The sequence below is a fragment of the Macaca thibetana genome, chromosome 10, assembly GCF_024542745.1.
Source record: "Macaca thibetana thibetana isolate TM-01 chromosome 10, ASM2454274v1, whole genome shotgun sequence".
NCBI lineage: Eukaryota > Metazoa > Chordata > Mammalia > Primates > Cercopithecidae > Macaca > Macaca thibetana.
Window position 1 is genome coordinate 21,570,211 of NC_065587.1, and position 14,897 is coordinate 21,585,107.

The 14,897-nt window shown below is 54.2% G+C and overlaps 1 protein-coding gene across 5 annotated transcripts in view; it reads left to right on the forward strand.

Annotated features, from left to right (window-relative positions):
• AP1B1 (adaptor related protein complex 1 subunit beta 1) overlaps positions 1 to 5,312 on the forward strand; it is a 62,717-nt gene extending 57,405 nt beyond the window's left edge. For 2 of the 5 annotated variants that reach the window (XM_050806791.1, XM_050806792.1), the window contains 5 exons: positions 1,118 to 1,247; positions 1,492 to 1,576; positions 2,311 to 2,397; positions 2,489 to 2,643; positions 4,106 to 5,312. In XM_050806791.1, coding sequence (XP_050662748.1) covers positions 1,118 to 1,247; positions 1,492 to 1,576; positions 2,311 to 2,397; positions 2,489 to 2,643; positions 4,106 to 4,180 — 532 coding nt within the window. In that variant the 3' untranslated portion in view covers positions 4,181 to 5,312. Of the gene's footprint in view, positions 1 to 1,117; positions 1,248 to 1,491; positions 1,577 to 2,310; positions 2,398 to 2,488 lie in introns of all 5 variants that reach the window. The other 3 variants (XM_050806788.1, XM_050806789.1, XM_050806790.1) reach the window with 2 other exon arrangements.
• The last annotated feature ends 9,585 nt before the right edge of the window (positions 5,313 to 14,897 follow it).

Genomic DNA, 14,897 nt, shown 5'->3' on the forward strand with positions numbered 1-14,897 from the left:
AATGGTTGCCTCTAGCAAACTTACTGTATGCTGAATGCTAACTGGGCACCAGGCCCTGTGCCACCGGCTTTGGGAGGATTGTCTCGCTTGAGGTACTTGATGGCCCAGCAAAGTCACTGCCATCACCCCTTTTTAGTAGGTAATGACACCTGGGCTCCTTGGACAGCTCACACAGCGGGCAGTAGTGGATCTCCCAGGAAATCCTGGTGTGCTGAGCCACCAAGCGGGCCTGGGGTTCCCCAAGTGGTCTCCCTCTGTGTCCCAGGCAGGCTGATGCCTTCTTGGGCAGAGCATAGGCAGGGGTCAGACAGCTCAAACTCTGATTCTCAGCAGTGCCGGTCACCCTCTGGGGTCTGACACAAGCCTGTTCCTCCCTGAGACGGTGTCCTCATCTAGAGGATGGGAAGAGGTGTACCTGGCCCTGTTTTTATGAGGCTGGGAACGCGTGTAATATCGAATCTGTAGCCCGGGTATACTGAGCCCTCGGTTTGTTCCCCCAGTCCCATGCCCTGTGACTTATCTTCCAAGAGCCTGCGGCTGGCGTGGCTCACACCCATGAGGATCTTCCCGATTTGCCATTGTGCTGCTTTGCAGAGAAGCAGGGCTTTCCTGACTCTCTCTCTCTGGCCACTGTGTGTCCTGGCCAGTTCTGGCCAAGAGAGTAAAATCTAGCATCTTGCTTGGGATGGTCAGATCCCTTCTGGGAGTTGAGGATTGGCAGCAAAGACTTGGGCAGTCCCAGAGTTTTCAAGGTAGAAGCAGCTTATACTCCAGGCCCCTGGCATTAGACAGAGCTTCTTGAGGGCAGGACAGGGCAAGGCCTGCTTACCTGGGCCCACCAGTGCCTGGCCCAGAGGAAAAGAACAGAGCTGGGCTTTAGGCCTGCAGCCAGGCTGGGGCAGAGCAGCTGGCCTGGGGCTCTTTCTTTCTGTCCACATGGTCATCTGGGGGAGGGAGACCAGGAGCCCATCCTGTCCAGGGTCCAGAGCATGAGTAGGCTGGTACTGGGAGAGGCTCCCTGCCAACCACAGCCCCAGCTCCCGAGCCGGAGGAGCTCACCTGTCCTGCATCAGCACCTGCTCCCCCTGCCATGCCTGTGGGGCTTCTCTCTCCCCAGCTTTGGCCTGGCCCCCGCCGCCCCCCTCCAGGTCCACGCGCCACTCAGCCCCAACCAGACAGTGGAGATCTCCCTGCCTCTCAGCACGGTGGGTTCGGTCATGAAGATGGAGCCTCTGAACAACCTCCAGGTGGGTTCTGGGGAGGGCAGGCACCCTAGTCCTTACCCACCCACCAGCTGGGCCCCACTGGGGTCAGTAGTGGGTTGTGTCTGCAGAGTCATGCTGTTAGCTGTTGGGGAGGCCCAGTCAGGGAACAAAGGGGTATGTTTACCAGGGAAGGCCCTGGGAGAGAATCTGCTCAGCGATGCCCTTCCTGGGGCCTCAGAGGTAGCATCAAGCTCCAGAGACTGACTGGGGACCCCCTTGTGCCTAGGTGGCTGTGAAGAACAATATTGATGTCTTCTACTTCAGCACCTTGTACCCACTGCACATACTCTTTGTGGAGGATGGGAAGATGGGTGAGTCATGAGGGAGCCCTCTGGGGTGCCTGAAATGGGGCTGTGGCTTGGGAACCTGGCCAAGGTAGTGCCTTTACCAAGGCCCGGATGGACTGCCTTGCCCGCAAATGGAGTCGGGGAGTCGCTGCCTCCCTGCAGGCCTGGAGTGAGGGATATACCCAGGACCCCCAGGCCTTAGTGGCCAGTTCTGGTCTGGCAGGTGGGCTGTGCCACATGGAACTCACCCCACTCCCAGGCTCTCCTGCTCGCTCCTCAGCCTTGTCCCACAGGCTACAGAGAGCCCAGGTCATGCCCCACGCCTGGTAACCCCCCGCTCTGTGTCCTTGCTGGAACCCCCAAGAAGGGTGTTGATCACAGCACACAGATGGCCTGCACCCGGCCCCTGGCTGCATGGAGCCCTTGGCCCATGTCATCTCTTGCTTGCCACAGAAGCCCTGCATGGGAGGCTGTGACTTACAAGCAGGCTGCTCACCGAGGAGGAGGAAGGTGTGTGGGGGTGGGGAGGGGAGATTTGAGGCCCGGAGGCAGGAAACCAGGGTCATTTGGAAGCAGCACTGGGGCCTCCGTCACAGAGCGGAGGGTGTGCTCAGGGAAGCAGGAGGGCTGCGCGGCAGCTAGTGCCTGTCGTCAGCTTTCAGGTGGCACAATAAAGGCCAGACCCATTTCCTGCTGAGCTACAGAGAGCCCATAGGTTTATGAGGGGCCCCCTCTCATCCCCCCTGCTCACCCTGCAGACCGGCAGATGTTCCTGGCCACGTGGAAGGATATTCCCAATGAGAATGAGGCCCAGTTCCAGATCAGAGACTGTCCCCTCAATGCAGGTGAGGACTCCGAGCACATGACCCCAGCCCCTCGCCTGTACCCAGGCCCCGCACTGACTGGGGCCTCCCACTGCCATGTGTGACCCCACAGAGGCTGTGAGCAGCAAGTTGCAGAGCAGCAACATCTTCACTGTCGCCAAGAGGAACGTGGAGGGCCAGGACATGCTCTACCAGTCCCTGAAGCTGACCAACGGCATCTGGGTGCTGGCGGAGCTGCGGATCCAGCCGGGCAACCCCAGCTGCACGGTGAGAGCCCCGGCACCCACCCTGCGGCCTTGGAGCCTCCCCTTCGTCCCATGCCAGGGGGTGGTTCTGGTGGAGGACGCGGTCCAAGCATCCCTTCAAGCCTGGCTTGAACCAGAATCAGTTCGGTCCCTGAAAAGGACCTTTCTAGAAAGCTTCCACATCCACCCCGTCAGGTTACCCAGATAAGACACCAGTTGGGTCTCAGAACAGTGAGTTGGACTAGAAGATTGTGTAAAATTGGGCCCTGTGAGGTGGTGAAGTTGGTTTGGCACCCCTGACTGGGAAGTGGCATTGCTAAGCATAGGCCCTAGCCCTGTCCTGTGAGTGCCTGCATGCCCAGCTGGGAGGACGTTGGTTCCTAGGAGCCCGAACTTCCCAGCCTTTGAGGTAGACCTGTCAGGGGATGGCTTCCCTGGGGCACATAGTTGTCCTGGAGGTCTGTGCCACTGTTCCAGGGCCCTGGACAGCCCCAAGCTCTGCTTCTCCCCCGCACCCCTGAGTCTCTGGCAGGCATGGCCCTCCAGACACTGCGCCTCCTGGGCCCTGCTGCCAGCGCTGGTCGGTGGGGGGGCTGTGGCGTGGCTTCGGTGGTGGTAACTTCCGTCTCCCTGTGTTTGGTTGCTGCATGTCACCTTCCCTGCTGGTGCCCGTGGTGCAGGACTTAGAGGTTAGCAGATCGCTTTCTCTTTCTCCATCCACCCTCCCCAGCCTTGTCTCCTGTCCTGGCCCCCATGCACCCCATGTCTCCTGTCTGCACTCATCTCTTGGCCTCACCTCACCTGGCAGGCTGTAGCCAGGTGGCCCTGATTGAGGTGCTGACACCCCACTTCTACACATTCACAGTGTGCACAGAGCCCTTCCTAGGACCTGGACGGCCCGTGGGCTGCTGCTGACCTGCGGAACTCCATTGTTCCCACTTCCTAACTGTGCCCTGCGGAACCAGTGCTTTAGAGTGGGTGGGTGGGGGCTCCTCTCTCCTCTGCCTGTGATCTCAATCTCAGGCCCCAAAGTGGAGGCAAAGTCTCTACCGTGCCTGCTTCCTACGTAGGAAACCAGGAATGAGCCCAGCACCCCTCCAGGCTCCCTCCTAGCCCTCCCACACCGCCTCAGGATTTTCTGTCAGGCTTCAGTCCTGAGGACCCCAGACCTCCAGGGACTCTGGGGGGCTGGGCAGCCCTCAGGGTGGGGGCCTCCGGCTCGTGACTCACACTGCTTGCCAGCAGGGCTCTGGGGACTGGGCTGACAGCAGGTGTGTGGGCTGCAAGTATATTTGGTCCACACCCGGCTGGCTGCGATGGCCGCCCCCTCCACTTTACCTCACATCTGTGCCAGGCGCAGCTGCCGCCGGGCTGTGTGCACGCCACGCTATCCCATTGGTTCCTGCTCTCTTCCCCACCCCTTTCCTTCCTGAGATGAACTCCAGGGATGAGTGCTCTCTCCCCGACCCCTCTCTCCCCTGCAGCTGTCCCTGAAGTGTCGAGCGCCAGAGGTGTCTCAGCACGTGTACCAGGCCTACGAGACCATCCTCAAGAACTGAGGCCCCGGCCAGCGCCCACCCCAGCCTTCTGCCCGCCCCATCGAGGAGGCCCCTGGGGGTGGCAGCACATCTTCCTCCTCGCAGGAGGGACCAGGCAGGGCTCCTGGCCACCCCGTGGGCTCTGTGGTCCTGATGGCAGCACCCGATCCCTGGGGTAGGGTACCACCCCCTCCTGGGGTGAGAGCGCAGTGCACTCCCGTGCTCCGGGACACCCCTGCTCCTGTGGCTGTGACGTGGGGTTAGGTGAGGAAGGGACCAAAGGAAACAGAGCCAGAGCAGCCACAGAAGCTGTGCCTGAATGGTGAGCATGGAGCTTGCCCCTCTGGCTCACAGCCCCGGCAACCCCTGGCTCCTTGGAATCTCGGGTTGGTGTTAAAGGGCCCCCCACTGCCACCTCTCATGGGATGGACCCTGCCGACCTGGCCTGGGTGTGCAGGTAGGGGTCCCTTTGGTACCAGGAGAGCTGCTTGCTTAAGGTCTGGGGCTCAAGGAGCTGTAGGTGCCAGCAAAGGGGCAGAGCTGGGTTTGGAGGAGCCCAGGGCCTGCACTGCCCCCTTGCAGCCACCTGGCTGGTGCCCTGCAGTTGTGCCAGTTGGGCCACAGCCTCCCGAGTGCTGACCCGTATGGTCAAGACCAGGCAGAAGCTCCCAGAGCCCCTGTCTTGGGCTCCCACCCCACTGGCAGCTGCACCGTCCCCCACTCCCCACTTCTGCCCCAAGGATGGTCTGTGATACATTCCTCAGTGTCACCTCTGAGCCCAGGCCTCCTGCAACAGAGACCAGGCCGAGGGATGGGGCTGGGCGAGCGGGTGCGCCTCCTGTTTGGGTTTCTTTGGGGTTTCTCTGTAGTGTCTGCTGCCCTCCTCCTGGCCTCCCAGGTTTCAGTTGTGTCTGACAGAGCATTAGGTTTTCCTGTTACTGCTGTTTAATAATAAAGAAAGATTCGGCTTTTGGCAATCACGGACACTTTTTTCCCCTCCACCAAATGTCAGGATTGAAAGCTGCCTCCATGTGGTTGGGGATGGTTTTCTGACCCCACAGTAACTAGATCTAATATATATCATCAGAAAATATATATTGTATGTTTACTCTTATTTTCAGAAAGAGAAAGTGAATAAAAATGATGACATCAAGTGTGTCCCCAGCCAGTGTGTCAGGCCCACGGCTCTTCTGGGCAGGAGTCCCGGGCTGCAGGGACCCCAGGGTCAAAGGCGCCTGTGGTGTGTGCGGCAGCACTCTGAGGACAGCACCTTCCCTCCATCCTATCCTTGGCAAATTGACTGCTGCAGCCTGCTGTCCCTGGCCCCTCTCCTGCCATTGATCCCACCTCCCCCGGAGCTGACGCTGTCTCACCTTGTGATGCTGGCCAGAAGGCTGGGCTCCCCTTGTGGTTTTCCCCAGCTCCCTGTCATCTGGGAGGCTCCGGGGGGCGTGGGAAATCCCCTGATTGGGGCGGTGGCGGGAGAGGGCGTGGGCGTGTGGACAAGGCCAGCCGCCACTGAGGACACCTTGTATGGCCCCAATCCTGGCACTGGCCTAGCTCCCAGGTAAGGGTGGCCAGACCCTAGGCAGGGCTTCGTCAGCTGAGCTGCCTCCTGGCTGGTGGGCCTCGGCCTGCTTCTGAGGGAGGAGCAGCCCAGGTTCCCCTCAGCCTGTTTGAGCCCCAGCCGCTCCCTCGTATTCTGTCTGTACTTAGCTCCCCACACGCTGCCCACCTCACACACACCGCTGCCTTCCTGGCTGCCGGAAACTGGGCGAGACAGCCTGCCCTCTTACAGGGCATCACAGGAGCATCTGGCCCTCCACTGCCCCACCTTTGACCTCTGTGGTGTCACTGTGCTGCCCTGGGGACCCCAGGGTCAAGGGCTTGAGCTGCATGCCCAGCTGTGGCCCCTCCACAGAGTCCAGAACCAACCAAGGTCCTTGACTGCACAACCCTGGTTCTTGCCTCGCCTGAGAGTCTCTGCCCAAATGCAGCTGGAGTCCTTGCCCTGCCATGGAACTAGAGGTTGGTGAACCCTTAATGAGAGGGACTGTCACCCTGCTGTGTCGCCTGCCTCCTGTGAGCTCAACACCTGGGAACACTGCCTGGGAAGCAGCTGCACGGGCCGCCACACCCATGGCCTGCCAGCTCAGCCATTCAGGGGGCTCAGCACTTCACCTCCCCACCCCTCCATCGCAAGGTCTGAAGAGGGCAAGTGTGGGATTGCTGTCCTCACTGGAGGCCCAGGACAAGCCACCTGGGTGAGGAGAGCTGGCGAGAAAGGAGAACCATCCCTAGACACCTGTGTTTGAATGAGTCTGCTCAAGCCTCAGGTGATCGTGAGCGGTGCCTCACCAGTTGGGGCCCTCTTTCACCCCACAGTGCTCAGCATAAGGGAACCCAGCATACACTGCAGCGGCTTAGTCTACACACGGGGAAACTGAGGCAGGCAGGGCCGTCATGCTCCCAGTCCCCCACACTACTGCATCAGGAGAACAGACACACAGGATGCTCCTTTGGGGCCCGGCCTTTAGGAAGAGTGCTTTAGAGCAGAGCCAATCTGTACCCTTCAGCTTCCCTGTCCCTCCCTCACCTCTGAGGGTCATCACAGGCCGCCTCCCTCCTGCTCATGTAGCAGTTCCTGGTCCTGACGCACTCAGGCCTCCCCGCCTTGCCTCTTGGAGGCCTTGGCATCTGGCAGTTTAGGGAACTTCCCTGGCTTTTCTTGGGAAGATTCCCCAGTGTCTTGAACCTTCCCAGCCAATCAGGAAATCCAACAACAGCAACCAGTTATTTCTGGAGGGTCCAACACATACCCAAGGGCTGATGGGTTCCCCTGTGCAACAGACACTGCCAAGGCTGTCACGGGACCTGGTTTTACATTGTTTAATCTTCAGCTAGTAGTTTGTGTTTGTTTTTATGGAGCGAGTAATTCAGGACCATGGTGAGTGAGGTCAGCCAGACAGAGAATAAAGTTCTCCCTCCCACCCCATCCTCAGTCCTTAGTTTTCCTCCCTTAAAGGCAGACATTGTTGCTAGATTTCGATTTTCATCCAGGGATATTCTGCACATGTGTATAAGCAAATCCATGTAGAGATTTACTAAACGAATGATGGCCTACCTAGGCACTGCTAGCACATCCCTTCTCTGACCTGACAGTCCTTTCTGAAGCTCTTTCCCCATCTGTAGGAGCAGACCGTCTCAGGCTTCCTTGTGTGAATGGGCCACCATTAGCCAGTCCCTGCTGCGGGACATTCAGGCTGTTTCTGCACCCTAAGCAATGCTGCAGCGAGTACCTCCCACATAACACCCTCTGCATGGGCAGGGACGTAGCTATAGGATCCAGCCCCGGAACTGCTGAACCAGAGGGTATACCCAAGATGCATTTTCTATTTTTGTTCTTGTTTTGAAAAGGTAACACATTCACATGGTTCGAAATCCAGAAGACAAAATCGATGTAAAAAATCTACCCCTTTCCCTCATTTTCCTCCCCAGAGGAAACCAATGTCATTATCCAAAGAGACTCAGCTTTGCCTAATGTGGAATTTTTCCCTTCTTATGTAGAAATGGTAGCACAGAATACATGTTGGGCTTATATAGCAGAGGTTTTTCCATTATTAACCCATTACAGAGAGTGTCCTCATGCCTTTTTTTTTTTCTTCATTTTTTCATTTTTATTTCTTTTTTGAGATGGAGTCTCACTCTGTCGCCCAGGCTGGTGTTTGATGGCACGATCTCTGCTCACTGCAACCTCCGCCTCCCAGACTCAAGCGATTCTCCTGCCTGAGCCTCCCAAGTAGCTGGGATTACAGGCACCTGCCACCACACCAGCTAATTTTTGTATTTTTAGTAGAGACAGAGTTTCGCCATGTTGGCCAGGCTGGTCTCGAACTCCTGACCTCAGGTGATCCGACCACCTCTGCCTCCTAAAGTTCTGGGATTACAGGCGTAAGCCACCGTGCCCAGCCGCCTTTTTTTTTTTTTTTTTTGAGACAGAATCTTCCTCTGTCACCCAGGCTGGATTGCAGTGGTGCAATCTCGGCTTACTGCAACCTCCGCCTCCCAGGCCCAAGTGATTCTCATGCCTCAGCCTACCGAGTAGCTGGGATTACAGGAGCACACCACCACACCCAGCTAATTATTTTTTAAATTTTTATTAGCGATGGGGTTTCACCATGTTGGCCAGGCTGATCTCGAACTCCCGATCTCAGGTGATCTGCCCGCCTCAGCCTCCCAAATTGTTTGGATTACAGGTGTAAGCCAACGCGCCTGGCCTTTTTTCTCTTTTTCTTTTCTTTTCCTTTTTTTCTTTTTTTTTTTTTTTTTGAGATAGGGTCTCAAAAAAATCCAGTCTGTTGCTCAGGCTGGAGTGAGTGGTGTGATCACGGCTCACTGCAGTCTTAACCTCCCAGGCTCAAGTGATCCTCCCACCTCAGCCTCCAGAGTAGCTGGGACTACAAGTGCGCACCACCACACCCAGCAAATTTTTGTATTTTTTTGTAGACAGGGTCTCACCATGTTGCCCAGGCTGGTCTCAAACTCCTGGGCTCCATAACCCGCCTGCCTCAGCTTCCCAAAGGGCTGGGATTACAGGCGTGAGCCATCGCGCCTGGCCCTTCCCGTGTTTTCAGTGTGTCTCTTTGCATGTGTTTTTGAGCCACTTGTATGTCCCTTTCTGTGAGCTGTCTTCGCATTTTGGGCCATTTTTCTATCTGATTATTGATCTTTTTCTTACTGATTTACCATTATTCCTCCCTATTTTGTTACTGCTTTTTACTTTTCCATGCTGAAATTGGGCTTTTTAAGATGTAATTTTCTTTTAATTTTTTCTTTCTAGTACTTGTCTGCTCTTCATTTTTGCATTTCAATCCTGTTCCATCTGGGCTTTCTGTAGGAATGAGGTAGGGATCCAACTTCCCCTTTTCCCCAGATGGTTCCCCACTTGTCTCCATGCCATTTACTGAATAATTCATCTTTTCCCCACAGATTTGAAATGCCATTTTTATCATATTCTAAATTTCCACATATATTTGGGTGTTTTTCTGGACTCTGTTCTATACCAGATAATTTGTCTATTCATGTTTTGATAACTTTTATTTTTATTTTTATTTATTATTTTTGAGACAGAGTCTCACTCCTGTCACCCAGGCTGTTGTGCAATGGCTTGATCTGAGCTCACTACAACTTCCACCTCCCAGGCTCAAGTGATCCTCCTGCCTCAGCCTCCCAAGTAGCTGGAACTACAGGTGAGAGCTACCACACCTGACTAGTTTTTGTGGTTTTTGTAGAGATAGGGTTTCCCCACATGGCCCAGGCTGGTCTCGAACTCCTGAGCTCAAGTGATCCACCTTCCTCAGCCTTCCAAAGTGCTGGGATTACAGGCATGAGCCACCATGCCCAACCATTTTTTTACTTTTTGAGTCAGGGTCTCACTCTGTCACCCAGGCTGGAGTACAGTGGCACGATCATAGCTCACTGCAGCCTCGAACACCTGGGCTCCAGCAATCCTCCTGCTTCAACCTCTCAAGTCAATGGGATTACAGGTGTGAGCCACAGCTCCCAGCCATGTTTTGATAACTTCTTGTACCCTCTTATTCCCATTTCATTCTATTTGAACTTTATAACTAGTTTGTCTTTTAAAAAAATTGATCATATTATTTGGATCACATCAAATGTTTACATTAATTTATGGAGAATGACCTTCTTGTAATGATGTCAATAACAATATTGGCTCTTTATATGTAAAGAACAGGAGTAGATGCTTTCCCATTGATTCAGGTTTTCTTTTATGTCTCTGTAATATTTTTTCTTCGTGTGAAAGTTCTTTTTTTTTTTTTTTTGAGATGGAGCCTCCCTTTGTCACCAGGCTGGAGTGCAGTGGCATGATCTCGGCTCACTGCAACCTCCGACTCCCTGGTTCAAGCGATTCTCCTGCCTCAGCCCCCCAAGTAGCTGGGATTACAGGCACACACCACTACGCCCAGCCAATTTTTGTATTTTTAGTAGAGACGGGGTTTCACCATATTGGCCAGGCTGGTCTCAAACTCCTGACCTCAAGTGATCTGCCCACCTCAGCCTCCCAAAGTGCTGGGATTACAGGCGTGAGCCAACGTGCCTGGCCGCCTGTTTCATTTTTTTTATTCGTGTTTCACTAGTTTTCCATTCGTGTCCTCCTGCTGTTCCAGAATCCCACATTCCACGTGGGACTCATGTCTCCTTATATCTGTGAGAGTTTCTCAGATATTCTTGGTGTTTCATGACCTTGACTGTTTCAAGGAGTCCTGCTTGGGCGTTCTGTAGAAGGTCCCTTAGTTTGGCTTTGTCAAGTGCTTTTCTCGTGATCAGCCTGGGATTATGGTTTTTTAGAAAAAATACCACACAGGTGCCTTTCCCTTAGCATCATAATCAGGGTGACATTCTATCGACATTTCTTGTCACCTCACGTTTGCCTGGATCGCCTGGCCAAGGTAATGTTTGCATGTTTGCAGTTTTCTCTACTGTCAAGTTACTTTTCCCTCTCTTTTTTATTTTATTTATGTTTTAAGACAGGGTCTCATTCTGTCCTCCAGGCTGGAGTGCAGAGGTACTCACTGCAGCCTTGACCTCTGGAGCTCAATTGATCCTCCCACCTCAGCCTCCCAAGTAGCTGGGACTACAGTCACACACCACCACACCTGGCTAATTTTGTTCATTATTGTCATTTTTTTTATTTTTAGTAGAGAGGAGGTCTCACTATGTCGCCCAGGCTGGTACTGAACTGGGCTCAAGTGATTCACCAGCCTTGGCCTCCCAAAGTGTTGGGATTACAGGCATGAGCCACCGTGCCCGGCCATCCTCCTTTCTGTATTCTTTGGAAGCAAATAAGTAAATGCAGCTTACACTTTGGAAAGCGGGGTGGGGAAGTAGCTACATGAAAGTGTTTGGAATTCTTCTTTAAGGAAGACTTGTTTCTTCTCAGACGTATTTTTTTCCCCTGGGAGCAAGCAAGCTGAATGATCACATTTATTTATTTATTCAGTCATTTATATCAGTTTGGACTCATGGATATTTATTTTATAATCCGAGCTTAATCCCATATAACATTATTTACTTTGTTGCTTGAATTGCTGCAGGTTTGGCCACTGGGAGCTCCTTCTGGAAGGTTCCTATGTCCCTGTGACATACCACCATCCTCGTTTTTGGGCATTTCCTTCCTTTCTGCCACCATAAGTTGCTCCAGGATCGTCTTGTACTGGTCCTGCCCCATCCCTAGAAGCAGTCATCTCTCCAAGGAGCCTGGTTCCTTTCACTGGAGAACAGTATTAGAAACCAAGAGCGGCCAGGCCGGGCGCAGTGGCTCACGCCTGTAATCCTAGCACTTTGGGAGGCCGAGATGGGCAGATCACCTGAGGTCAGGAGTTTGAGACCAGCCTGGCCAACATGGTGAAACCCTGTCTCCACTAAAAATACAAAAGTTAGCCGGGCGTGGTGGCTCATACCTGTAATCCCAGCTACTGGGGAGGCTGAGGCAGGAGAATTGCTTGAGCCCAGGAGGCAGAGGTTGCTGTGAGCCGAGATCGTGCCAAAGCACTCTATCCTGACTGACAGAGCGAGAGACTCTGTCTCCAAAACAAAACAAAACAAAACAAAAATTAGCGGGGTGTGGTGGCAGGCGCTTGTAGTCCCAGCTACTCGGGAAGCTGCGACAGGAGAATTGCTTCAACCTGGAGGCCAAGGTTTCAGTGAGCTGAGATCACGCCACTGCCCTCCAGCCTGGGCAACAGGGTGAGTCTCCATCTCAAAAAAAATAAGAAAAGAGAAACCAGGAGCAGCCGGGCGTGGTGACTCACACCTGTAATCCCAGCACTTTGGGAGGCCCAGGCAGACTGATTGCTTGAGCCCAGGAGTTTGAGATGAGCAAAACCCTGTTTCTACAAAGAAATGCAAAAATTTAGCCGGATGTGGTGGTGTGTGCCTGTGGTCCCAGCTACTCAGGGAGGATAAGGTGGGAGGATTGCTTGAGCCCTGGAAGTCAAGGCTGCAGTGAGCCGTGTTTGTGCCTCTGCATTCCAGCCTGGAAGACAGAATGAGACCCTGTTTCAAAAATAAATAAATAAAAAATAAAAAGGAAAAAAAACAAGAGCTAGATGCTGGATGTTATTCATGCCACTGGGTGTCACTTCTTCCAGGCCCTCAGCTGACATAGCTAGAAAATATATGTGTGTCTCTTTACCCACGTATACACACATATGCCTCCATTATGTTTTGTATTTGTAGCCATTTACATATAAAAATGGAAGTTTTATATGTACAAACTTTATCTCCCCAAACTTAACAGGTTGTCTTGTTTTTTCTCTTTGTATCATCTCATTGCATCCTACAGCTCAGTGAAGTCCAGAAAATTAATATTCCCTTCACAGAGAAAGAAGCTGAGAAGAAGAGGTGGTTTTTGTTTTTTTGTGTTTTTTTTGAGGTAGGGTCTTGCTCTGTCGCCCAGGCTGGTGTACAGTGGTGTGATCATGGCTCACTGTAGCCTCGACCTCCAGGGCTCAAGTGATCTCCCACCTCAGCTTCCGAGTAGCTGGGACCACGTGTGTGCACCACCACACCCAGCTAATTTATTCATATATATATATAATTTATTTATATTTATATTTATTTATTTTGAGACGGAGTCTCGCCCTGTCACCCAAGCTGGAGTGCAGTGGCGCGATCTTGGCTCACTGCAACCTCCGCCTCCCGGGTTGAAGCGATTCTCCTGCCTCAGCCTCCAGAGTAGCTGGGACTACAGGCCCCTGCCACCACGCCTGGCTAATTTTTGTATTTTTAATAGAGATGGGGTTTTGCCATGTTGGCCAGGCTTGTCTCAAATGCCTGACCTCTTGATCCCCATGCCTCGGCCTCCCAAAATGCTGGGATTACAGGCACGAGCCACTGCACCCGGCCAATTTTAAAAATTTTTTATAGAGATGGGGTCTCACTACGTTGCCCAGGCTGGTCTGGAACTCCTGGGCTCAAGCGATCCTCCAGCCTTGGCCTCCCCAAGGTGCTGGAATTACAGGTGTCAGCCACTGCACCCCAGCCCGAGGTGCAGAGAACGTAAGTAACTTGCACAGATGACACAGTTCTGGAAGGAGGTTTCAAATCCAAGAGAAGAAACTTTCAGAGGCTTGGAAGCCCAGCCCTGCCCAGCCTCCTTGTATCCTGATGGCTGGAAGACCAGCCCAGCCCTCAAGAGGCTGCCTGGCTGTGATCAGTGAGATTCATCATGAGGATGTCCCCCCACTGTACCCCAAGCATGTGAGCTGTGGAGGATCCCCCCATTCGTGGCTCCAGGAGGTGAGTTACTGGTGGTGTGGAGCCATGATTCATGGCCAGGACAGACCATAATTAGTGGTCACTGGTGTGGCCCTGCAAAGGAGTCCAGAACAAACACCCGCTGGGAGCTGGATGAAGTCTGGGGTGCCTGACTCCAGGGATGGGCCGGAATCAGGCCCAGCTGGGAAGAAGCACATGGGTGAAGGCCAGGTGGCTGGTGTTAGGAGCCTGTGGGCAATGAACTGGAGAAAGTAGAATTCCCCACCTGGTGCCTGCCCCTGCCCAGCCCTCCCCACCATCTGTGGCTTGATCCTTTGGGGCTCAGTATAAGCCCCTCAACTGCCGCTGGGCTGGTGCTTCCCCTAGGCCTCCTCATCTCCCCAGGCCTGAACCGGCCCAGAGCGCCTGTCTTCACCTGGCCCTGCCTAGCTGCGTGTCTGTCTCTTTCTCCCTGCCACAGAGGGTAGGCAGGACCACCTTGGCCACTGTGTGCCTAGTGCCAGTGTCCTCTGCTGAAGGAGCAGATGCGTGCATGGTTGGCAGGTAGTCCCTGGAGCCCTGGATAGGGGCATTCAAGGAGTGCCCGGGAGGCCCCTGGAGAATAGGGATTGGAGGGGGGCAGCAGGCAGAAGCCCCGCAGCCTTTCCTTGGGGAAGGAGTGAGGGGACTGATGAGAGAACCCTGAAATCCACATCCCAGGCAGACAGGCAGCTTGAGTCCCCCAGCCTGCTGGTCTTTGGGAAGCCTGGCACAGGGCTGCACACTCCCACTAGGGTTCAGCTCAGCCCCTGTGGATGGGGGGCTCCACGAGGCCTAGAGACCTCCCCCAAGCCCCTCCCCACAAGGGGCTGAGTGGTCACTGGGGGTTGAGCTCCAGTTGAGCACTTCCTGAGAACGCTCTGAGTCCAGATGAAGCCAGGCTTCTCAGAAAGCCGGACTCTGGAACCCAAGAGCCTGGGTTCCGGCCCCTGTGCTGCCATTTTCCTGCTGGGCAACTGTGGCCCAATCATGGCATCCCTGGGAGCCTCAGTGAGTGCGAAGCTGTGGGTCAGGCTTGGCACATCGCAGGCGCTTGATAAAGGGGCACTGCTGCTAGGAATACTTCTGTGAGAGTCTCCTAGGGAACATGGTATGCTGTGGGGTTTACAGGGCTTCATGGGAGCCTTAGGACGTTCCCAGTCCACAGTGCCCCTTCCCCTCGCCATCCAAAAACACATACTGGGAGCCAGAGATGCCTCACACACAGCTCTGTTTGCAGTGTCAGAAGGAGAAGCAAGGAAGGTTTTCCAGAGAAAGAATACCCAGGGGTGGGCGGGAGTGCGCCTAGCATTGAGAAGAGCTTACAAAAGACTGTCCTGGCCAGGCACGGTGGCTCAAGCCTGAGACCCCAGCACTTTGGGAGGCTGAGGCGGTTGGATCACCTGAGGTCAGCAGTTCG